Source organism: Haliotis rufescens, unplaced genomic scaffold, assembly GCF_023055435.1.
Source record: "Haliotis rufescens isolate VD_foot unplaced genomic scaffold, xgHalRufe1.0.p SCAF_17, whole genome shotgun sequence".
In the NCBI taxonomy this organism is placed as follows: Eukaryota; Metazoa; Mollusca; class Gastropoda; order Lepetellida; family Haliotidae; genus Haliotis; species Haliotis rufescens.
In genome coordinates this window covers 12,236,834-12,256,137 of record NW_025963857.1, presented here as the reverse complement: position 1 = coordinate 12,256,137, position 19,304 = coordinate 12,236,834, and the positions used below count along the sequence as shown (strand labels likewise).

Genomic DNA, 19,304 nt, shown 5'->3' with positions numbered 1-19,304 from the left:
AACACACAGAAATTCTCACACATTTGACCATCGCGGGTCACTCACGCTCATCGCTGGAGCTCGCAATACACAACAGGGAGTCATCATTATTTTGGAGCACAGTACATATACCAAAACGGCTTGATCAAACCGGCAAACTAAAAATATGTCTTTCTTAGCATAAATGAAATTAATTATTAGTTATTTCAGATTCAAATGTCATATCAACCAAATCCTCCGGGGGCAACCAAGTGCCATCTGAAAACAGTCTATGTGAAATATTCCAGGATCAGACAGCATTTCTGTACTGATCTGTTGTATTCACCGTTCTTGGTGCGAACTCTGACATTTCTGATTATACCATCCTTTCCTGGAAATAAATCAACGATTCTTGCCAAGTCCCATTTTCCTCTTGGTGCATTGTTGTCCATGAGCAGAACAATATCTCCTATCTGGAGTTGTCTCCCCTGTGTACGCCACTTGCTCCTACGCATGAGAGTTGGTAGATACTCTCGTAGAAACCTCTTCCAAATCTGTTTCACCAGCATCTGCACATATTCAAACCTTTTATGCAGGTTCTTTGTCTCCTGGAACGGTCCTTGTGGAACATTTATGGAAGCTCTCCCTAACAGGAAGTGGTTGAGTGTTAGGGCTTGTGGATCATTAGGATCCTGTGCTGTATAATACAATGGTCTTGCGTTCAACAAACCTTTCACTTCTGCAAATGCAGTTGATAACTCATTCCAGCTGAGAATCTGTTGACCGATGATGACCTTAAGAGATCTTTTCACTTGTTTAATCAAACTTTCATAGATTCCACCTTGGTGTGGGCTCAAAGGCGTGATGAACTTCCAATTGATTCTGTGCAGCAATGCAAAGTCCATCATTTGTTGTTTGCCTTCTATGAATATGGTACGAAGTTCTCTCTCGGTTCCAACAAACGATGTGCCATTATCAGAAATAACTGTGTGTGGCCATCCATGATTTGATACAAAACGACGCAATGCTTGTAGAAATGCCTGAGTAGACAATCCATCCACTATCTCTAAGTGAACCGCTCTCACATTCACGCACGTGAAGATTGCTCCCCATACCTTTTGGGTTTTGTTCCTACCATACTTGATTGACATTGGTCCGAAGAGATCAACTCCTGTTACATGGAATGGTGGTGAGAATGGAAGCAATCTTTCTGGAGGCAAGTCAGCCATCAGAGTGGTATGACCAGGCTGACGTAACTTCCTGCACACAACACAATTTCTCACAATACTCTTGGCTAGGTTCCGCCCACGCACAATCCAAAAGTATCTCCTACTCTCGCACAATGTTCTCTCTGGACCAGCATGACCCATTTGCACATGAACATCACACATTATCAATCTGCATACGTGGTGACCTGGAGACAATAGTACTGGATGAATCTGGTCATACTGCAGTGGAGAATGTCTGAGTCTACCTCCTACTCGAACAATACCCTTTTCCTCAAAGGGAGCTAGATCACAGAAGTCACTCTTCCAATCATTCATTCCACGTTGGACACACTTGATCCAATACAATTCAGCTGCTTTCATCTCTTCACAACTCACTGTTATAGCATTATCCCCTAGTTGTGAAACCTTGTGTATCTTGTCCTTGAGTTTCCTGACAAACCTTAGGCAGTATGCTGTAACTCGCAGAAGTCGTTGCCATGATGAAAACTTATCTGCTTCTATGACAGGGTTGATTGGTGCACAAGCAGCAATAGCTGGACACTTCCTTTTCTCCTCACTGGATTCAGTAGTTGCTGCATCACATGGCTGGGTTGGCCACTCATTAGCTGGTAACTTCAAGAATTCTGGCCCATACATCCAGCTACCATTCAATTCCTCCACAGAAATTCCTCTGCTAAGATGATCTGCAGGATTCCAATATGTTGGCACATATCTCCAGTGTGTCTGATTCCACTGAGATTGTATCTCGGCTATGCGGACACCAACAAAGGCTTTGAATGTTATTGATTCTGCTCTGATCCAATGAAGCACAATTTGTGAGTCTGTCCACAATATCACATCTGACAGCTTCTGTCTGATTTCTCTTTTGATTGTTGTGGCCAACCTTGAAGCAATCAATGCCGCCATAAGCTCCAATCTCGGTATTGTTGTCTGATGCAATGGCGCAACTCTAGCCTTTGCCATAATCAACTGTGTTGAAGTCTCATTTTCTGTTGTACATGTGAGATATGCTGCAGCTCCATAGGATTTCATGCTTGCGTCTGCAAAGACGTGTAGAGTTGTTGTGTTCACGGAATCATACATTTCTTTGGGTAACTCATCATCCCAATCCAACGATTTCTGACGCCAGATATCCTGCATAGCTACTCTGGCTTTGATCGTGATTGCTAAAGCTAGTCCAAGTGGGTCGTACAACATTGACATTCTGGATAAAACTTGTCTCTTAGTGTATTTCTCTGCAACCAGATTCTTGACTGCAAAACTCAGATTATCAGTATCCGGATTCCATCGAATACCCAAGGTCTTGATTTCTTCACCATCAAGACTGACAGACGAAGACGCTTGTGGTTGATTTTCTCTACTCTGTTCACGAACCAACTGCGAAGAACAAAACCACTTTTTGATCTGAAACTGTCCAGTGGCTAACACAGCATTAACCTCATTGATTTTCTTCGTAGCCTTTCCTGGGGTTTCACACGAATGAATCAGATCGTCCATATACCTGTCGTCTCTCAAAATTGCTGATGCCTCAGGATATCTGTCCTCATTCTCTTCAGCAATTCGAAGCATTACATAACTTGCCATGTCTGGAGAGGACTTATCACTGAAAGCCACTCTGAGCAATCTGTACACTGACGGCTCTCTATCCACCTCTAAGTCTCTCCATAGGAATCTGTGTAAATGAGTGTCACTCTCTCTCAACCTGATCTGGAGATACATCTTGGAGATGTCTCCAACTATAGCAACTCTGTCCTCTTGAAACCTCAGAAGAACACTCAGCAAGTTCCCAATGAGACCTGGACCCTTATACAGATATGAGTTGAGGGATACACCATCACACACACATGCCGGATCAAACACAACTCTCAATGGGGTACTGGGCTTGTCCGGTCTATAAACTCCATGGTGTGGAAGATAATAAACTGGGAAACCACTAGTTTTCACATTGGGTTCATCAATCTTTTCTGCCCATTCTTTCTGCTCATACTCATTCACAGCATCACAATACATTTTAGCCTTTTGGTCATTCTTCAGGAGATTCTTCTCAAGAGACACAAGTCTTCTATAGGCTACATTATAGTTGTTTGGAAGTAAGGCAGGGTTCTTCTTCCAAGGAAGACCAATCTCGTATCTGTCCTGAACCTTGCGACACGATTCTTTCATCAGTTTGAGTGCTACTCGATCCTCACTTGAGAGTACTTCAACAGAACATTTACAATTTGGAGCTTGTACCCCCAATGTTTCAAACTGGTAGAATTTGTCAAGATTAAGTTTCTCCACAAAGTTCACTGAGCATATCACTGAACGTTGAGTTTTGTCTGGACCCATCACATACCATCCGAGCTTGCTCTTCTTTCCGATCGGATCAAATGGAAGACCTTGACGAACCTCTTCTTCAGCATGCAAGTGAGAATACTGAACTCCCAAGATGAGATCAATAGGTCCCGCCTTGTGCGACAATTCGATGTTGTTAAGATGTGAGAATGATCTCAACCAGTTTCTATCCAAAGGCTTAACATTCAAAACAGTCTTATCAATCTCATAAGCTTCTACTTCAAATGCCTCACTACTTTCAAGTGAAGAAATCCAAAATTTCAATCTGCAACTGTTAATGTTCTCAAGTTTCTCACATCCTACAAGTGATAGATCAAGTCTCTCCTTGTTACCCTGGAGACCAAGTGATTTTGCAAATTCTTTGCGAATGATTGTGGTTCCTGCACCTCCATCTATGAGGACATTACCTTCCCTGGTCCTACCATTTAAGGATTTAAACATCACCCTGACCACTGGTAGAATACTATTTGTATCAATGATAGAACTGGCCACCTGTGGGTCAAAATGCAACATCTTGTTGTGTGTACGTGAACATCCGTTGATACCACAGGCCTTCTTGGTCTTACAGTCTCTCGTAATATGGCCTCTGACAAGACAGCCAAAACACAGACGTAGGTCTCGAACCTTCTGAGTCCTCTCTGGAACAGTACAATCTGTGAATGTTGGGCAATCTGAGATTCTATGTTCTTCAGAACAAAGATAACATATGGGCCCCCTCTTCATCTGCTGATGAGAATATAACCCCTTTATCCTTCTGGAATCACTTCTTCTTTCCAAATCCCCAAAGTCTGGGTCGAACTCTGCTTTTACCTGTTTTCTGATAAAATCACTGATATGGCGAATTGACGGCCGTTCACCTCTTTCTCTGATATCAGATGCCTTCACTTTCCATCTATCAATAAGGTACCCTGGCATACGCATTACTATCTGCCGCAAATTATCATTTGCGTTTATATCTGCAAAGGAACCCATCCGTGTTAAAGTTGCTATGCAATTAATCAGATCTAAGGAGAAATCTCGCAGCGCCTCTCGTCCCTGTATTCTGTTCCCCTTAGTCAGCTTGTTCACATATGCTCTTGCAATATAACTTTCCTGGCCGAACTGTTCCTTTAACATTTTTAAAGCAGTAGCGTACATGGTACCACTAGATCCAAGTCCTGCAATGGCCCTCTCAGCCTCACCAGTCAGATGCATCTTTAATTGTACCAGTCTCATGGCATCTGTTAAATGTGCTTTATCATGGATATGAATTTTGAATCTTTCCATGAAATTCACATATTCCAAAGGATCCCCTGAATATTTAGGAAGAGTGATATTAGGTATGTCCCTACTGGCTTCAATCTTGATCAATGCCTCCGCTAAACTCATGTTCGGGGTGTTGCTTAGACAGTGTTTAGTCTCCTGATACTCCTTCAGTGAAGTTATCCACCAGTCAAATCCTTCACTTGATCCAGCAAGAGATGTATTGTCATCCTGAGATGCATTATCTTTATAAGATGCACTGTCATCATCTTCAGCAGCTTGAAATGATGTTGAAGGACCACTTTGAACCTTGACAAATTTACCCTTTCCCTTTGACACAGTCTCTGTTTCATGTTCTGTGATGTCAAGTGATGCTAGATAATCCTCTGCTAATTCTTCTATTCCATAGATATCATTGGTTAGATCCGACTCCCATTTATCTAAACCTGCAACTTTTGCCTCTTCTGTATACTCATACAGTTCTCCATGTAATTCACATGCCTTTGTATAATCAGCTCTGAGTTCTTCTAACTCCTTTAAAATTCTTCTTTTTTTCACCATTTTAGTTTGCATGTTGTCTTTAAGTCTATTTATAGTTCTGGTAATTTTCCCTTTAATCACCTTTCTCTTTGCTTTCACAATCTGCATTCTCTCTTTTACATTGGTAACACCTGCACCTTCAGCCTCTTGTGAACTTCCATTCCACAACTGTCCAACTCCATCAAGTTCCAACGCTAATTCATCTGAATCACTCATTTCTTCTCTGTACCAACTCTTCCAATAATCTTCAGAAAGTTTTGGTACAAATGATAACATATTAAACAAAAAACAGTATTTCATACCTGAAGATTAGTGCTCAGCCGCTAACTCTCTGCAACACACAGAAATTCTCACACATTTGACCATCGCGGGTCACTCACGCTCATTGCTGGAGCTCGCAATACACAACAGGGAGTCATCATTATTTTGGAGCACAGTACATATACCGAAACGGCTTGATCAAACCGGCAAACTAAAAATATGTCTTTCTTAGCATAAATGAAATTAATTATTAGTTATTTCAGATTCAAATGTCATATCAACCACTATGGAAAAGAAACACAAGGCTCGAGTCGGTTTGGAAAACCTGGTCTCAAACCAGGCACCGAAACGGACCAATCAGCGAGCAAAGTTTGGACCAATCAGCGCGCAGAGATTGGACCAATCAGCGCGCAGAGTTTGGACCAATCAAAACATGGGACATTTCGATTCACTCCCCTCCTATAAAAAGAGCGAAGCCTCTAACACCATCACAGTCCTAGCACTGAATGACTGCATAGAGAACTGGGATCTGGAGCTCGTTTCGGCTGAGGTTCATCAAGAACATTGCCATCGCCTGCTTGGCAATGCACCATGTGCAAAGGCTGTCTTCCAGTGTACGCCCATGGCACTCTGGCATGTGATGGGTCTTTTCAGTGCGTGTATTGCCATTCCAAACTGAAGGACAGTTACGTGAGGCGTCAACCCACGCCAGTAAGTGTCCTGTGAGAAGAAAGATGGCGACCCACCCGTGCCTGTGTAGCACAGCAAATATGTGGGTGAGGAGGTAGTCTCTCACGATCCAACGGCACTTTTCAGGGACACTCAACTGTCACGAAAGAACACTTTGATCATTGCAAACAAAAATCAAAAGAAATCCACCCTCCCCGCCATCTCGGAACCGGAAGTGTCGCCATTTTGGATGCACACGCCTCCCATAACCGGAAGTGCCGCCATCTTGGATGGTTACCAGGTTACCTCATGGGGCTAGGGTACAGCCCTATAATACTCCAGTGAAATATTTTAATTGTCTCTGTGCTTGGCCGCAGATTAAAGAAACCCCGTGGAGGAGAAGGAATGGTTCAAACCTCATCTCATTAACGCCACTGCCGCAGCCTCGTTTGGAAACAGTCGTGACCAAATCGTGTTATTCCGGGAAAAGCAGAATAGCGACTCATGCCCCTCTCATGGCCATTTTGCAGTCTTAGCGCAAACGGGCACACTTTTAACTCGTTGCGTAATGGTTCACATATCTTTCCCCATGCATTATATATATTTCAGATGCAATTTAAAGCACATCGGGACATGCGGAATTATACAGTATGACTGAACACATTTAACTGTGTCTTGGATATATTTTTAGATGCAAGAGATGAAAAATAAAAAAATATTCCAGAGGGATTCTTTGACGAAGAACTTGAAGTCATACGCGCATTCGGATTGGTTTGTCGTATTTTCACATATAACATTCATCCATAGGGGGGCGAGTCTTCTTTCAGATTACGGAGAGGGGCGAGTGGTGCCGAATGGTTTGGAAAGTGTTTGAAGGTATTTTTGGATTAAATACCAGCTTTCTCAGGCTAACATCATGTTGATTCACATTACATGGAATGGTCTATTTTCGTCTATTTTCAGTTTTTGCAATTCTACAGTTTTATTTTAACCAACGTCTCCATGATCACGAAAACAAATTCGTAAAGTAATAAATAAACCCTTATTAATCGAATACTGTTAAACCAGTATAGAAAATACAATAGATAAAGGCACATCTAACAGCTGAACTACTTAACCATGATATATTTAAAGAACAGGGCTGGCTGGGTAAACCCTAATTCGAATCTGCAAATGAATCTACGCTGTGGACCTTGGTTCCATTCTCCATATGTGTACAATGTGAGAAATCCATTTTTGGTGTACATGGCCGTGATATTTGGATGTGATTCACCACTGGGATATTTGGCCGTGATTCACCACTAGGATTTTTGGACGTGATGTACCATTAGGATATTTGGACGTGATATACCACTAGGATATTTGGACATGATATACCACTAGGATATTTGGACGTGATTCACCACTAGGATATTTGGACGTGATGCACCACTAGGATATTTGGACGTGATATACCACTAGGATATTTGGACATGATGCACCACTAGGATATTTGGACGTGATATACCACTAGGATATTTGGACGTGATATACCACTAGGATATTTGGACGTGATTCACCACTGGGATATTTGGACGTGATGTACCATGAGGATATTTGGACGTGATGTACTATTAGGATATTTGGACGTGATTCACCACTAGGATATTTGGACGTGATATACCACAAGGAAATTTGGACGTGATTCACCACTGGGATATTTGGACGTGATGTTCCACAAGGATATTTGGACGTGATTCACCACTAGGATATTTGGACGTGATATACCACTAGGATATTTAGACGTGATTCACCACTAGGATATTTGGACGTGATGTACCACTAGGATATTTGGACGTGATATACCACTAGGATATTTGGACGTGATTCACCACTAGGATATTTGGACGTGATATACCACTAGGATATTTGGACGTGATTCACCACTAGGATATTTGGACGTTATATACCACTAGGATATTTGGACGTTATATACCACTAGGATATTTGGACATGATGTCCAGCTTATATTATTAGGGCTTCTACAGATGTTTCCATTGCACTTGCGAGCCATTCTTCAGTTTATTTAAGATTAATGATCGGCACGTGTTTGAATTCGCACGTGAGAAAAAGGTTTCCATATCAACAACACTGTCTCGATTTTTACAAAGGTTTCCCTATTTAACCTAAATTGAGATATATTCTTACAGTTCATTACTCCCTACCTGGCTTCATCTAACGAGAAATAGCGTTTCGATTTCATGCAAGTAATGTTCTCGGTATGCCTGCACGTCTTCGTCTTGTTTAACTAGCTCGCGCGTGAAGGGCATCACTTAATATACAGGACATGAACGATGAATTGATCAGAACTGACCGATATTCAAAACCAATAGCTGAGGTTATTTCCATACTCGTTAATATTAGTATTTAATTTTTCAGGTTCTGTATCTGAAAATATGCACATATTAATATTCTTAGTCTGTCTTACAGACCCTAAAACAAATATACCCAATACAGCCTAAGCTAGTCTAGATTACTGCAGTTTCTGAAAGTCAAGTCTCTTGACTCCTATTTATCTAAGGATTGACTGTGTACTTATTTCGGTTCAGGTATGAGCCGATGTGCAAACTATATAAATCCGCTTGGGCGTGGCTTAATTTTTTACATTCATTGGGAAATGAATGCAATAACACGTTACCAATTCAGCTAATAAGAATGCAGAAATTTCAATAAACACAACGACCATTTACTTATTATATCTTACTAAGATAACTTAACAACTGTTATTTTCTGTAAATATGTTCATTTCAGAGACATTGCGTGTGTGTATCTTACATATTGCAAACGAGGGTGGGTGGGTGAGTTGGGTTAAACGCCGCTTTTAACATCATTCCAGTTATATCACGGCGTGTCAGCTTAATGTGGGAGGAAAGCCCGAAGTGATGCAGGTCTCAGAACGTTTACCACTTTGGTGAAACCAACGAGCACGGGTATGGTGCTGACAAACCTAGAAACATAATCGGGGCGAACCGGGATTCGAACCCACAATAATAGGTTTCGATCTGATTCGATTCCCTACATGGGTACAATGTTTAGGCTGATTCTGGTGTCCCGATTGCTGCTGTATTGCAGGTAAAACACTGAGACCCCGCGTTGCTATAATCATATGATACTTCACACGTTGCGGATATTTGTGGTGTGAAACTAAGCATTTCATTCCCCACGTGAGTGTGCACGCATTGGACGTGTATATCTCCGTGCATACATCAGTGTACTTGGTGTGCGTATATCTCCGTCCTTAAAACAGTACACTTCCTGTGTATGTCTTCTCACATAGTACACTTCATGGGCATCGTATACTTCGTATATCGTATATCTCCGTGCATAGAGCAGTATACTACGTGAGCGTATATATCTCAACTCATAGTGCAGTGCACTTCGTGGGCGTGTATCACCGCGTTGACAGCAGTGTAATCTATGAGGCATACACCTCGTGCATAGAGCAGTTTACTACGTGAGTGTATAGCACCCTACATAGAGCATTGCATTTCGTGTATGTGTGTGTGTGTGTGTGTCTGTCTATGTGTGTGTGTGTCTGTGCGTGTGTGTGTGTGTCTCTGTGTGTGTATGTCTGTCTGTGTGTGTCTGTGTGCGCGTGCGTGCGTGTGTGTGTGTGTCTGTCTGTGTTTCTCTGTGTGTGTGTGTGTGTGTGTCTGTGTCTGTGTGTGTCTGTGTGTGTGTGTGTATGTATGTGTTCATAAACAAGAACCAGTCCACTTTACCAGAGTTACATGGTTTGCACGTTCACCGCATCTCTGACGTTATATACCGCCTTGTCTGCCTTTATTTCCCATCTGTCTGTGTTCATTCACATGACACATGCGAAGGTTTTAGTGTTGTTTTGTTTACTGCAGGACACTGATTGATGTGGAATTGTTAAACATAACCACCCAAAGGTTTAGTGACGCTGTATGTATTCATCTCTCTGTAGTACCGTCATTACACCCGCCAAGGACGAGTCCACACACCAAGTACATAACAAACAGATTGTCAGCCGTCTACCCAAAGACGTTCAATTAAAGTTACATGATAGCCATAGCAACACAACGTCAAGGTGACTTGACTACCGATTCGAATTGATATGCGTTTATACACCGGCACACTCAGGGCTTTGTAAACAACGTGTCAGGTTAAGCTCTATGTACTGGCACCACTGGGGCTGCAAATCAGCATCCGCCCACCCACAACCTGCTGCGGGCGTCTGGATCCGACCAGCGTCCAGTTTGGATGATGTCATTTACATTGTCTGTTGAATGTATTCTCACGTGCATGTTTCTCACATTACGTATGAGCTGTACGTCTGAGGACGTTAAAGCAACGCTGCAACAGATTTGCAATGCGCACATCAGAGGCTTTTAAAAACATCCAGGCAGCGCATCTGAGCAACAATTCAAAACAAATAGGGAATTGAAGGCATAACGATTTTATTGGAGATTTAATGAACGGCAGTTTACATTACAGTAGAACCACTGAGAACATTGTCATACCTGATGGATTGGAAAATATGTGAGAGTATCAATATTGATGTGTCTGTATCAGGGAAAACCCGTGAACATGGAAGTAAAATGAGGCACTAAGATCACGATGTTACAGGACAGCAAGCAGCAAGAATCACCACTTGGACGATCGAAGCATTTTGATGAGGGGACGCGTTAATCATGGTTGCCACTGAAACCAAACACTGGGGCGATTTGTTTCATGGTGGGCAACGCTGCGTTAGTGTGGGTGTCCTGAATGTCGATTTTCTTCCAGTGATGAGTTGGAGATGTCATATTATTTGATACGTTACGGTGTGAAATCAATGCAATGATTCATTAATAACCAGGTATCCTCATGAAGGGACTAATGACCGATCTAGGGGAGAGATACGAACCCGTAATTGCTAATGAACTCTTTACACCATGCCATTACAACATGGGATTATAGCACCTGTTGCAAGTGAAGTCCCCCGTCAAGATCCAGAATAGAATTTGTTTTCAGCAACCCATGCTTGTCGTAAGAGGCCACTAACGGGATCAGGTGGTCGGGCTTGCTGACGTGGTTGATGCATGTCATTGCGTAGATCGATGCTCATATGTCAGATCACTGGATTGTCCGGCCCAGACTCCATTATTTACACACCGCCGCCATATAGCTGGAATATTGCTGATTGCGGCGTTAAACACAAACAAACAAGGTAAGTGTTAATATATTTTCGACTGGTTTGGACACTTAATTATTTCCTCTCTCAAAACGTTATTAAAATAAAAATGGGTTGGTAGGTAAGTAAAGATTTAAATTCCAAACCCCTCGGTTTAAATGTAAAATTCGGTGATGAGAAAGAGAATAATGTACTTATGCGTTATGGCTCATTTTAATTTACTGTTCCAACACTTGGATTTTATATCGTGAGTGAGTGAGTTGGGTTTAACGCCGCTTTTAACAGTATTGCAGTTATATCGCGGCGTGTCAGCTTTATGTGGGAGGAAAGCCCGAAGTGATGCAGGTCTCAGACGTTTACCACTTCGGTGAAACCCACGAGCACGGGTATGGTGCTGACAAACCTAGAAACATAATCGGGGTGAACCGGGATTCGAACCCACAATCATAGGTTACTGGCATGTCCAAGGGACGCAACTCTGCACAGCGAATCGCGGCGCCTTAGACGACTGGGCCTGCCGTGCCCCGGATTTTATATCGATACCAGTAAAGTGTATATATGAAGTGTACGAAAGCTATGTTTGCATGAACTTGTTTCATTCCAGGCAACAGACCCGTGAAGATCCAGGGTAGAATAGGTCTTCAAAACCAATGCTTGCCGTAAAAGGCGACTAAAGGGTTTGGATGGTCAGGCTCGCTTGGTCTGTAAATAACCGAGTCTGAACCAGACAATCCAGTCATTGATATCATGAGCATCGATCCACGCAGTATGGATACGATGACATGCATCAACCAAGGCAGCAAGCCTGACCACCCGATCCCGTTAGTCGCCTCTTACGACAAGCATAGTCGCCTCTTGCGGCAAGCTGAAGACCTATTCTAACCCGGGATCTTTATCTTTGGAATTTATCTGAATAAACATGACTGTAGACCCCGAACTGAAACGGAAACAGTAATAAGGCAATTATCACTGTATGTATATCAAGCAATGTTATTAAAGCAATCGATCCGTGAAGATCCGGGTTAGAGTAGGTCTTCAGCAACCCATGCTTGCCGTAAAAGGCGACTGACGGGATCGGGTGGTCAGGCTCGCTGACTTGGTTGATGCATGTCATCGTATCCTAATGTACGTGGATCGATGCTCATGGTGTCAAAAGGGGCGGTCGGGTAGCCTAGTGGTTAAAGCGTTCTCTCGTCACGCCGAAGACCCGCGTTCGATTCCTGACATGGGTACAATGTGTGAAGCCCATTTCTGGTGTCCCCCGCCGTGATATTGCTGGAATATTGCTAAAAGCGGCGTAAAACCATACTCACTCACTCACTCACTCACTCATGGTGTCAAACACTGGATTGTCTTGTCCAGACTCGATTATTTACAGACGGCAGTCATATAGCGGGAATATTGCTGAGTGCGGCGTTAAACAACGAACAGACATTCCAGACAACTCTCAGTACAAGGTCAGAGGTGAGCAGCTAGTACTAGCTACATAGTTTGGCAGTGTCCACACTGATATTTCAAAATGAAACTGAAAGATTTATACATAGCTATCACGACATTTCGTCGGATGGGGAGTGGGGAGTTGGCACGAGTTAAGAGTGGCGTATATCATCTATAATGCACACTTACTCTAAACGTCGTCCAAACTTCCCAGCAGACCTACTCAAACATATCGTACTACCTTGAATTACCATCTGCGTTTGTGTATTAATGTGCACGAGATATTTCGAACACACAATATAATTTCCCATTCATGGTTTGTCTGTTGAATAACTATCCCTTGGTTGTGATTAAACCCACATAGAACTTGTTACACGCAATATACTTATGAATAATGACACTAATATTCTTCTTTTGATGGGAACGCCGTCCCTGCAGGAGTAGTTCATGCCAGTGAAGAGTCGGTTTGGAATTTGGGGAAATCCGTGGTGCGAGTGGGTGACTTGAGTTTGACGGCTCTGATTTTATCCTACTTCCACATGACAGGGTCGTTTACATGTCTTAAGCCCCATTCACAAGCAGACTTTTACCCATGGGAATAATTTTGCATGTCGAGTAATAAGACCTGTGAAGATCAGGGGTAGATTAGGTCTTCAGCAACCCATGCTTGTCGTACAAGGCGACTATGCTTGTCAGGCTTGCTGACTTGGTTGATCCAGAATCGATTATTTACAGACCGCCGTCATATAGTTGGAATATTGCTTAGTGCGGAATTAAAAAACAAGCAAACAAACAAAAGCATGTCGTGTAAAATTAATCCTAAAAGGGAAGGTATATTTACTTACTATTCACATATGTGGGTATTATCATCGGGGTAATCTTACATTTAACATACAGGATATCTCTTACGATGATCATTATTTTTACAGCAGTCATCGTGAACAGACTACTTCATCTTTTCAAAGCGGGAAGGGGATTTTGCATACAACTTGTGCACTTGACCCATGAAGATCCGGGGTAGAATTGGTCTTCATCGATGATGCATGTCATCGTATCCCAATTTTGTAGATCAACGCTCATGGTGTCAATACAGGATTGTCTGGTCCAGATTTGATGATTTTACAAACCGCCGTCATATCGCTGGAAAATACCTGAGTGCAGGGTTTAACAACAAACAAATATACAAACAAACATCAAACTCACCCAAAGCAAATGTACTTCTACGTGTATAAGTACTCATATGAGTAACAGTCTGCCTGTGAATAGGGCTTATATACCCCATTCTTATGCAAAGTATTTACTCAGGTACCCAAAACTACACAGTAAATTTGCATACTATATGCAAAAGCTGATTTGCTATCCATTCACATGAGGTTTAGTGAATCAAATTCGTCACTTCACCGCCATTTGCATTTCGGTCGTCGATATCAACGCAAAAATAGAAGGCATTTGCCTCACGTAGCAAATCCGTTACCTGTTGGTTCTACCATCATCAATGGATTCAAGAAAAATGACCCTTTCCCACCTGTGTGGGACTAATGGTTAAACTCATGTCCCAATCACAGCTCCACAGGAAGTTCATTGGGAATAGGCCCGTGAAGATCCGGGTTAGAATAGGTCTTCAGCAGCCCATGCTTGCCGTAAAAGACGACTATGCTTGTCGTAAGAGGCGACTAACGGGATCGGGTGGTCAGGCTCGCTGACTTGGTTGATGCATGTCATCGTATCCCAACTGCGTGGATCGATGCTCATAATATTAATCTCTGGATTGTCTGGTCCAGGCTCGATTATGTACAGATTGCCGACATATAGCTGGAATATTGCGGCGTTAAACAACAAACAAACAAATCATTGGGAATACCTCAACATGAAGGGATGGTACTCCCTGATTTTGCAAGTCATTTGTGATATAATTATTTCTTTGGGAACATAAAAAAAACTATAGATGCATCAATTATAGATAGAGCAGTGCGTGCATGACCATTGGTTGAATGAAAGGTCGCTGTAAAGTCCCCCCCCAAAAAAAAAAAACAAAAAAAAAACACAAAAAAAAACAAAACAAAAAACCCAACTCCGTGTCGATGTTAAGTTTGCCTGCCATGCAATTACATCATACGTCATATTTAACATCATCTGCGAGATGAGAGACAAATATATGATATTGCATGTGATGTTGAAGACGATGTTGACCCTATGGCACACCCAATTAATACCGAATTGATTTTACCATGTTTACAAATCCGCAATGCTGTAAAGCAAGCTTTTGCATGAGTCGAGTAAAACTAACATGATGTATGTTGGGTGTTTGTTGTTGTACGCCGCACTCAGCAATATTCCAGCGCTCTGTAAATAATTGAGTCTGGCCAGTGGGATATGATGACATGCATCAACCAAGTCAGCGAGGCTGACCACCCGATCCCGTTAGTCGTCTCTTACGGCAAGTCTAGTCACCTTTTACGGCAAGCATGGGTTGCTGAAGACCTATTCTACCCCGGATCTTCACGGGTTGTACTTGCATGTGACTGATGCCCTCTTTCGGGAGAGGTTATTTCATATTATTATTCGGGGATTGAAAGCGGTAATGACACTTCTGATATCATTTCTGTATTTGTTTGAACAATACATTATCAACAATAATATGTTCATGAATATCTTTATTCATTACAAATTTCGGTGGAGCGTATGCTGTGCACCGTCATCAGTTAAACATAATATTCCCCTGGTGTGAAGACAATGAAGATTTAGCCCCTGGTTGTAAAAAAAACATTCTTACGTTCTCGTTGGTGACCCATGAACATACGCGCCCCTGTAATTTGTGCTATATGTTCTCATGACCAAATTACAAATGTGCAAAAATCCATTGGCACTCCCTCCATACACAGGGGCATGTAACGCAAAAAAACAGCAGCATCCCACCAATGTCCTTTTCCCGAGAGAGAGAGAGAGAGAGAGAGAGAGAGAGAGAGAGAGAGAGAGAGAGAGAGAGAGAGAGAGAGAGAGCCTAGTGGATAAAGCGTTCGCTCGTTAAGCTGAAGACCCGGGTTCGGTACCCCACATGGGTCCAATGTGTGAAGCCAATTACTGGTATCCCTATTGGGATATTGCTAAAAGTGGTACACTCACTCACTCACTCACTCACTCACTCACTCGGTCCTTGCGTCTGCATGACAAACAAGAGATGTAGAAAATACGCTGCTTTATTTTCAGTGTATGATCATAACACGACCAGTCAGAAGCAGGTATGCATGATCACATTACCCATTAGGCTACAACCGTACATTTACTGCAACGCTACGATCCAATGGTGAAATAGACCCACATTACACCAATAAGTTAAATATACCAGACAGTATCGCATGGTTCGTTCTAAAACCGTTTCAACTGCTGTTGCCATGGCTATGCGTTAAGGGCATACAATGACATAAATCTAAACAACATCAATGTAAACTAACTTCACCTGTAACACAAAAACAGTTGGCAGCGTTATTTGGACACGTATCAAGTGTTTAATCCTGGTATCCCTGCAGGAGGTTAGTTTTTTATTCATACTTTACTAGGAAAATCTGCTTCTTTGGAGAATTAGGTCACCGAGAAAGTCGCGTTGTTCCTGGAGTTGATCTTGGCGGCAGAAAGAATAGCCTCTCGTTATGTGTGTTCTGGTTCTGTTGTCTGCTGAAACCATCACGCGAACTGTGACAGCTTCAATGAAATCCAGTTAGTCCTGAAATCAGATTGCTGTTAGGAACGTTAACATATAGTGAGTGCGTGAGTGAGGTTTTACGTAGCTTTTAGGAATATTTGGATTTATGTTTGAAGTAGAATACTTAATTCAGTCAGCGAAAAGACAAACACAGTTTTCGGGAACACATTTGTTTGTTTTTTTCAACAAATTTAAAACAAGTTAAGATACCATCTGTACGAGGGTATGGGCCTATTTATACGCAATGGTATACACCTTGTCGCACCAAAGATACAGATTTGAATCCAAGCAAGGATACAATGTGTGAATCCAGTTCTTGGCGTCACTCGCTGTGACAGTAGAAGCGGCGGACAACCCTGTTCGTCCCGTCACTCACTCACTCACTTGGAAGACGGATGAAGCAGGGAGGCAGAGTTATATGCTGTTTCTAATGAGTGAGTGAGTGAGTTGGGTTTAACGCCGCTTTTAACAGTAGTCCAGTTATATCACGACTTGTCAGCTTAATGTTGGAGGAAAGCCCGAAGTTATGTAGGTCTCAGACGTTTACCACTTCGGTGAAACCCACGAGCACGGGTATAGTGCTGACAAACCAAAAACATAATCGGGGCGAACCGGGATTCGAACCCACAATCTTAGGTTTCTGGCGTGTCCAAGGGGCGCAACTCTGCACAGCGAATCGCGGCGCCTTAGACGACTGGGCCACTTGTGCCCCCCTGTTATGACCAGCAATAGGTGACCAAGCCGCGTTGACCTGGTTGTCAGCAATATTCCCGCTATATGACGTGTAAATAAATGACTGGTTGATGGCCTGATCATGGTCCCACGGGCAATACTATTACCCCACCACAATTTGATTTTGTTATATTTACATCCAAACCATATTGATATTCTGCAGTCAGAAACATGTCAGATATATGACGATTGATAGCAGGACCAACGTCCTACACAATACTATTACCCATTTGATTTTTTATATTTATATATTTTTAAATACCGTTTTCTCACTGCAGACGTCATATCATCATCTTATTGAATAATACTGAGTAAATATTCCTCCTATATCAAGCGGACACACCGTCATATAACGGAAATACTGTTCAAAGCGGCGTTAAACCCCTCACTCTTTATTTTGACCTACACACTGAAAGTCATTTCACGGCTAGGTCGAATAAATAGCTTAAAATTGTAACCAGTAATTGATAAGAAAATCGCAACCAAATCCGATGAATAAGTAATGAGTTTTCTCGTTGCTAAATATGATTAAAAAGGAAATTGACTTGGTCTTCAAAATGAAATATTGTTTCTATTCACAGTTGTAAAATTCCCTTGTCCCAGAAGATATAGATATCACCAGCAGCATCGGGCACGTTACATGGTGATTTATAGACAGAATTAGTCGTTTCTAGTCGCCCCCAGCAAGCATATCATCAACGACTTCTACAACAGGCTTCACCATGAAACAACTGTCGGCAGAATGAGCCACCATGTATGCCAGCGGACAGGTGCGTAAGTGGTCTTTTATACCGCATCAATGTTGTTTCAGTTATTCCTGGCTTTTCTGGCTGACCGATGAATGGCCAAATATTGCCCGTGTCTGGTAAGTTACATGCAACATTTGGTTATTCGGGTGGTCAGGCTCGCCAGGTTAATAGAAGACATCATCTTGAGTGTGGAAATGTAGTATTGTAATAGAGTTTGCTTTAATATTTGTTTGTTTGTTTGTTTGTTAAGACCTTTTTTTAACCCGGATCTTCACGGGTCGATTGCATTAACAACATTGCTTGATATACATACATGTCAGTGATAATTGCTTCATTACAGTTACAATTCCGGGGCTATGTTTATTCAGATTAATTTCAAAACAACCCGTAAAGATCCCGGGTTAGAATAGGTCTTCAGCAACCCATGCTTGCCGTAAAAGGGGACTATGCTTGTCGAAAAGAGGCGACTAACGGGATCGGGTAGTCAGGCTCGCTGACTTGGTTGATGCATTTCATCGTATCCCAATTGCGTAGACCGCCTCCTTAGTCTAGTTGTACGTCCGCCAGGAGAGCGTCAGACCTAAAGACGTTAAAAGATGGTACTTGTTGATACCCTCTCTGGTGCTCGGCATTAAGGGGCTGAAACAAGAACTGGTCGGCTCGGAGTCAGTATACTGTTTCTGAGTGGGGTATTCATGTTTAACTGCGGCATGGTATCTCAGTGGGCTAGCACTATAAATCGGCATCAGTCCGGACTAGTACAAGCAGCCACATACACACACATACACGTGCATGCATGTCGCTTTATAAGTGCAATAATCTTGGACGCGACTTTAAACCCCATTTCACCTCACCTCACCTCACCTCACCTCACCTCACCTCACCTATTGCGTGGATCGATGCTCATGATGTCAATCACTGAATTGTCTGGTCCAGACTCGATTATTTATAGACCGCCGTTATCTAGCTGTAATATTGCTGAGTGCGGCGTTAAACAACATACAACAACAACAAATTCCAAAACCGCTGAGGGCGGTGGGGTAGCCATGTGGTAATAGCGTTCGCTCGTCACGCACAATGTATGAAGCACTGTAATCCAGCTGGGATAATGCTGAGCATAAAGCAACAATCATTTACTCATTACATACTACTGCGTTATTACATTTTGCGAAATGATCCGTCTGCTGTAGACGCTGCACACACACACACACACACACACACACACACACACACACACACACACACACACACACACAGAGTGACACGTACACATT

The 19,304-nt window shown here is 42.4% G+C and overlaps 1 protein-coding gene across 1 annotated transcript; it reads right to left on the bottom strand.

Annotated features, from left to right (window-relative positions):
• Positions 1-248: 248 nt before the first annotated feature.
• LOC125381119 lies at positions 249-5,519 on the bottom strand. Its single transcript, XM_048397345.1, has one exon. The coding sequence runs from the start codon at positions 5,517-5,519 to the stop codon at positions 249-251; it is 5,271 nt and encodes a 1,756-aa protein (XP_048253302.1).
• Positions 5,520-19,304: the final 13,785 nt, after the last annotated feature.